Source organism: Raphanus sativus, chromosome 3 (assembly GCF_000801105.2).
Source record: "Raphanus sativus cultivar WK10039 chromosome 3, ASM80110v3, whole genome shotgun sequence".
Lineage (NCBI taxonomy): Eukaryota > Viridiplantae > Streptophyta > Magnoliopsida > Brassicales > Brassicaceae > Raphanus > Raphanus sativus.
Window position 1 is genome coordinate 9,316,887 of NC_079513.1, and position 5,785 is coordinate 9,322,671.

Genomic DNA, 5,785 nt, shown 5'->3' on the forward strand with positions numbered 1-5,785 from the left:
GGTCCTCGATTTGGATTGGTCGCTTGTGTTGCTGCTGAATGCTCCCTTCTTGTTTTTAATGTTGGGAGGTGACTGGACTCATGTCGCGAACTGCCTACGTACCCTTAAGAAGGATCAAGTCTTAACGTAGTTCAATTGTTTCACCCTAGTTAAGGGTCGTTTTGGCTTTTGATCGTGTACGAGTGTTCGTACGGCTCTTGTCGGGGTTGCCTTGGGGTATTTGTTTCGGCTTAAGGGTGTGATTCGATGTCTTTGAAGCTCGCGAGGTAGCATGTCCAAGAGCTTCTCTGACTTCCGCGAATAGTTTCGATGCCTTTCGGAGTTGGGAATTTCAGGCATTGGTGGTAAGTTGATGGTACTGCTTTCATACTGTATAGCCAAGGTCTCCCTAAAATAGCATTGAATGGTTCTGGTCGGTCTATTACGATGAACTCCACGATTTTCCTAACGTCTCCGGCAGTGACTGCGAGCTCGATGGATCCTAGGGAGTAAGTTGTTTCTCCTGCAAATCCGATGAGCGGGGTTGGTTCTTGTTTAAGGAGATTTTTGATGAATCCCATTCGTTTGAAGGCGTCGTAGAATAGGACATCGGCTGAGCTTCCGGTATCGATAATGATTCGTGAGAGCTCGCATCCTCCGACATCGAGTCGTAGAACGAGGGCGTCGTCGTGTGGTTGATCAAGGACGGCGGTTTCGTTCTCGTCGAATGTGATTTCGTGGTCAGGTCCGGGGAGAGGTTCTTGGACTCTTAGAGGTCTTTCGGCTCTCCGCTGGTGGGCCTTTATTGAGTTGACAGAGTTACAGAATTTTGATCCTCCATAGATGAAATCGATATGTCGTATGATCTGTCTATTTATCGCGGGGGAGAGCCATTTCTTTTTCCATGCGGATTGGTGGTATTGCCTTTGCCCCCCAGACAGCTTGTAGCTAGGCTGTTGCGTGCTGTTTTTCTTTCGGTTTCTGAGTTCGTATGGTCTCGCTTCCTCTAGCTGCTGTCTGAGTTTTGTAACCCTATCGGCTAGTGTTGGCTTGATCGAAGATTTGTTTTTTGTGGAGTTATCTATTGCGTAAGAATGTTGATCTTTGGTTGGTGCTTCCTTAGTTGTCGAAGCCTTTTTGCTGGCGGCATTTTTGCTTGCCAAAAATTGTTCTTTCAAGTTAGCTACGTCCTCTTCGTACGCTGCGAAGAATGATGCTCGATGCAGCACGTCATCTAGTGAGACTGGGCCCTGACCGACATTTCTTCTTTGAATTTAGAGGAGAACCACACACCATTCTTCAATGCGGCGAGAGCCACTCCGTCGTTTAGATTTGCGATTTTCGCTTTGATTTCTCTAAACTTATTTATGTACGCTCTTAGGGGCTCGAAGGGTGCTTGTTTGAGGTTCCATAGATCGGCTTCTGTTGTTATGGTTTTTATGAACACTGAGTACTGCTTTAGGAACGCCGATACTAGTTGTGTGAAGTTATCGATCGAATTTTCTTCTAGGCCGGCGAACCATTCTAGGGCGGAGCCCGTGAGGTTCTCTGCGAAGAAACGACAGTATCCTGCCTCTTTTTCATTGTCGTTGAGATGCGTCCTGGATATCGCGACTCTGAAGGCTCGGATGTGAGCTTTGGGATCTGAATTTCCAGAGTACTCGGGGAATTTAATCTTCCCGATTGTACTTAGCTTCATCCCCGAGATTCTGTCTGTGAAGGGGGTCCTTCGGGTTTCCTCAATAGCGAGGTCGATATCTGGGGCTGCGCTTGTTGCCATGTGCATAATGGCGTGTAGTCGTTTGAGTTTGGCATCGTTTTTATCGATGTACTCCTGGAAGTTCCCATTTCCTCCGTCGGTCCTCGGTCATCTCTTCGCGGGGTTCCAACGGCGGTAGGAGAAAAAGGCGGTGTTTCGTCTCATCTGCCCCGGTCGGGACCTGTGCCAGGTAGCTCGAAATCTTCCGTCATTGTGTGATGGATTCTGGAAGCTCGTTGGTCGGAAGGCGGGGTTTCGAATCGAACTCCGTCGGCTCTTCCGGTGACACCATTGGTACGAAGAGGTGTCACCATTGGGTTCGTGTTGGGTTTTCTCTGGTTCCGTTGAAACTTAGGTTCCGAGGGATCGGGCTGGTATACGGGTTGTTAAGCGAGTTGTCTCCGGCATAATGTCCTGAGCGACCAAGCTTATTCTCGAGTTCTGTCGCTATAGCGACCGAGCTTGTGTCTGACACAAGCTCGGTCGCTATAGCGACCCAGCTTCGTATGGAGCTTGGTCGCTATAACGACCGAGCATATGTCCGAGTTAACTCCCTATAGCGAGTGAAATTTTGGTATTGAGCGAGCTTACTCCCAACAGCGAGTGAGCTTGTATTGAGTGAGCTCACTCCCTATAGCGAGTGAGCTTGTATTGAGTGAGCTCACTCCCTATAGCGAGTGAGCTTGTATTGAGTGAGCTCACTCCCTATAGCGAGTGAGCTTGTATTGAGTGAGCTCACTCCCTATAGCGAGTGAGCTTGTATTGAGTGAGCTCACTCTCTATAGCGAGTGAGCTTGTATTGAGCTCACTCCCTTTAGCGAGCGAGCTTTTTCTGTAACCCGCTTTCTATAGCGACCCAGCTTTTCCTGTAGCTCAGTCCTTATAGCGACCGAGCTCGTGATGCGGACCGAAACCTTTGTATTGAGAATCCATTGCTCGAGTATCCGTGCTTGTCGTAACGACAAGATGCTTACGATGTTTGCTCGGATCGATGCTCGAACCATTAAAGCTTGTTTCGACGCTGCGGATAAATCTTTTCAATAATTTTATCGTAAAAATTAGTTTAAATTATTTTTACGAAAATTATCTTTTTCAAGAAATATTTTCAAACGTTAATTTTGTCGTGATCGTTTTTGACCCCAACAGTTAGCCCCCCAGCCCGTTAGAACCGTAGATCGTAGATGTGAGGTTCTAGCGTGCGATAAGACAAGTTAGTCAAGTTAGGCGGAATTAACGGTTGAAAATGTCCGTTGAAAGTTGTACGTTTTGTCTAAAAAGAGTGGAATCTTATAAGATTGGGGCTGCGCTTGATGAAAGCTGCTTACGTACCCTTTGTCAAAAGGGATCAAGCCATTCATAATTCGTCTTGGAGCTTAAGATCCTTATGACCTGTTTTCCGGCGAGACTTTATCGTCTGTTTATGTGTCGTGTAGAGACTTTCGAGCATGTTGCTGTCGATAGCATTTCGTATTGGACCTTTGTTGGCCGCAAGAGTAGCCTCGGAGGCTGCTTATTTTGGAGTTAAAGTGAGAGGGAATGAGTTGTTGTCTCATTCCAAAACCTCTGCTGATCACCGTATCCATCGATTGTACAAAGCGAGATTTTTCGCGGTTTACTGATTTACGCGAAAGTTCGTTAAACGGATAGACTTAAGTGAAGAGACAAGTTTTGGGATCTTGTATCGGGTGTTGATATTATATATGTGAGGTGTTAAGTACCAGCAAGGTTGGGTTTAGGGCAAGACCTTGGTTTACTCTCGGACTGAGGCTTTCCGATGACAAATAGGCTTTCGTTTTGCATGTTTGCGATTTTAACCTGACTCGTACCGTTATAAAATCCGTGAATTGTCTGGGTACTAATCGAAGCTACTTCCTTTACGAAGCGCTTAGACGAAATTTTGGTTTTCTTGTATAGCACGCTATGTTATCCTTGTCGGATGTAAGAGAGCCTACCTTTAGGTGGCTTGTCTGTTCAGGACGTTAGAGTTCGTTTGTTGTGATCAGCAACAACAATATGAAACCGTTTTGAAGGTATTTTACAGTTTAGAGTTCCTGAGACAAGATTTCGTCTGGAATGCTTTGACGAAAAAATATCCTTCGAGCGTTAGCGACGTCTCGCAGTGCCGAAGATTGAGTTTTCCTTGTGCCGCATTTCGTGTTTGAAATGTTCGCGGGCTTGGATGTGTTTTGCGATTGTTCGCAGCCAAAAACTGTTGTTTCAGTTTTGGCGCTGAGTTTTTTGATTTTTGATCGAGGAACTAGGACCGAAGGGTCGCGTAAATTTGTTCCATGGAAATAGCGTCTTCCTTCACTGTGCTTCGTGAAGTGTTCGCCTCCCGAGGGATTTATTTTGTGTATTTTTAAGGATGACTCGTATAGCTCTAGGAGCTTTGTTATGAGTGTTTCTTTTTATGCCGTGTTTTATTGGGCGTATAGAACTTAATCGATTGATGATAAGTTTAAATCTTCCGTTAACCATATGGTTGTTAGGACTGAGTTTCGTTACGAAGAATTCAATGTATGATTTCCGATTCTAGGTTATACGACAAACTGCTTGCATAATAGGCACTTGGCGTTTCACGACAAATTGTGGATTGTCGTTTAGCCGTTAGCCGTTAAGCGGTTGGAGCGGTGGTCGCTCAGTAGTTTTGGATTGGCATGGAGGCTAGGTGCAGCCGTATAGCTAGGGAAGTTGTTGGTAAAGGATCGCCGTAGAATATGTGCGGATTCGGTTGCAGGGTCATTTCCTACTTGGACGTAGCCGAGGGTAGTAAAAGCATGAATTAGCAACCTTATGGAGCAGAAATTATCTACGACTGATATCCGTTGGACCCGTTACTTTATTTTACGAAAGAAAACGGGTTAACCGTTCTTTCGAAGGTTTTTCTTTCTTTAGAAAGCAGGACGAGTGTGCCTTAGAATGTGTGGCGATCGTTTCTCGGTTTTTCGAGAGACTAGATCGGTTTGCATGCTCTGCCAGGAAAGTCAAGGAACAATGGAACAAGACTGGAAAATTTGCCTAAGACTTAGATTGCTAGACTATCCACCTAGGTTCTAAGTTCCCTAAATTATACGGCAGTTTTCAAGACGTTTTCGTTCTTTTCCTACCAAAAAATTAAAACCTTGACGGAATTTTTAGTCGGATATACCTTAGTCTCATTGATGATTCGAGATTGCCCATTCTCCCTTTTTCTTCTCCTCTTTTCTTCTGACTTTGTCGAAAGTTTATTATGCGTTTAGGAATGGCCACTTTCGATTCAACGTCAAAGGACTTCGAAAAGTCAGTTACCGAATTTCATATGAATTGGTTTTCGATGAAATTCTGACGAGAATATCGAAATGAGGAAGGAATATCAATGTCCAAGTTCGTCCTCGTTTCTTCGTATATCTGGTTTTACCAAATTGACAAGGTGCGCTTTGTATATTGTTGAAGAGTCTATTGAAAGTTATGAATAGACGTTTTCGACTCAACGTGGCAGACTCTGGTAAAATCATATTGCGTTTTCTGTACCGAAGGAATTTTACGAAATCGTTGGACCAAAGGGAGGAGAAGCAGGCAAAGAGGGGCGTTTTGGAAAGACGGATCAATGGACAAGGCGTCACTCGAGTGAGGCTCTCAGTTCGTCAGGCTGTGAGCGAACTGGTCATGTTCCATATACGATATTGTTTGGCTTTATGAATGATGTTTCGTAAAGTATGGCCGAGCTTGATCTTCGAAAGCTGTTTCGTAAAACGCTGTCGAGATTTTTATTTTTCGAGAGTTATTCCACAACTGTTGCCGATTTAATTTTACGGGAAGTCGTTTCGTAAAATTGTTGTCGAGTTTAATTGTACAAAATCTTTCTCGTGAAATATTGTCGAGTATTATTTTACGAAAAGTGTTCCGTAAAATGTTATCGAACTAAATATCAGAAATCCTTGCTGCAGTGAGGCGTAATTTTGGTGAGTAAACTTAATCATAAACTTTCTCGTTTCCGTAAGATTGATCCAAAGGAGTTTTGAGTAGTTTTTCGAAAGTAAGCTTAGCAGACAACAGTCGAGATTCCGC

General features: G+C 44.4%; 1 protein-coding gene across 1 annotated transcript; it reads right to left on the reverse strand.

Moving 5' to 3' along the window:
- Positions 1-230: 230 nt before the first annotated feature.
- Positions 231-1,759, reverse strand: LOC108831207 (uncharacterized). The gene is made up of 2 exons (XM_018604765.1): positions 1,273-1,759; positions 231-1,180 (listed from the first exon to the last, which is right to left on the reverse strand). Exons 1-2 carry the CDS (start codon positions 1,757-1,759, stop codon positions 231-233), a joined length of 1,437 nt encoding a protein of 478 aa, XP_018460267.1.
- Positions 1,760-5,785: the final 4,026 nt, after the last annotated feature.

What these genes read in the sequence shown, in the direction of transcription:
- LOC108831207 (XM_018604765.1), bottom strand. Translation starts at nt 1,759, where the DNA reads ATGGCAACAAGCGCAGCCCCAGATATCGACCTCGCTATTGAGGAAACC. An exon ending in TCTCGCCGCATTGAAGAATG is followed by an intron (nt 1,181 to 1,272) that starts GTGTGTGGTTCT and finishes CATTCTTCGCAG; the next exon opens with CGTACGAAGAGGACGTAGCT.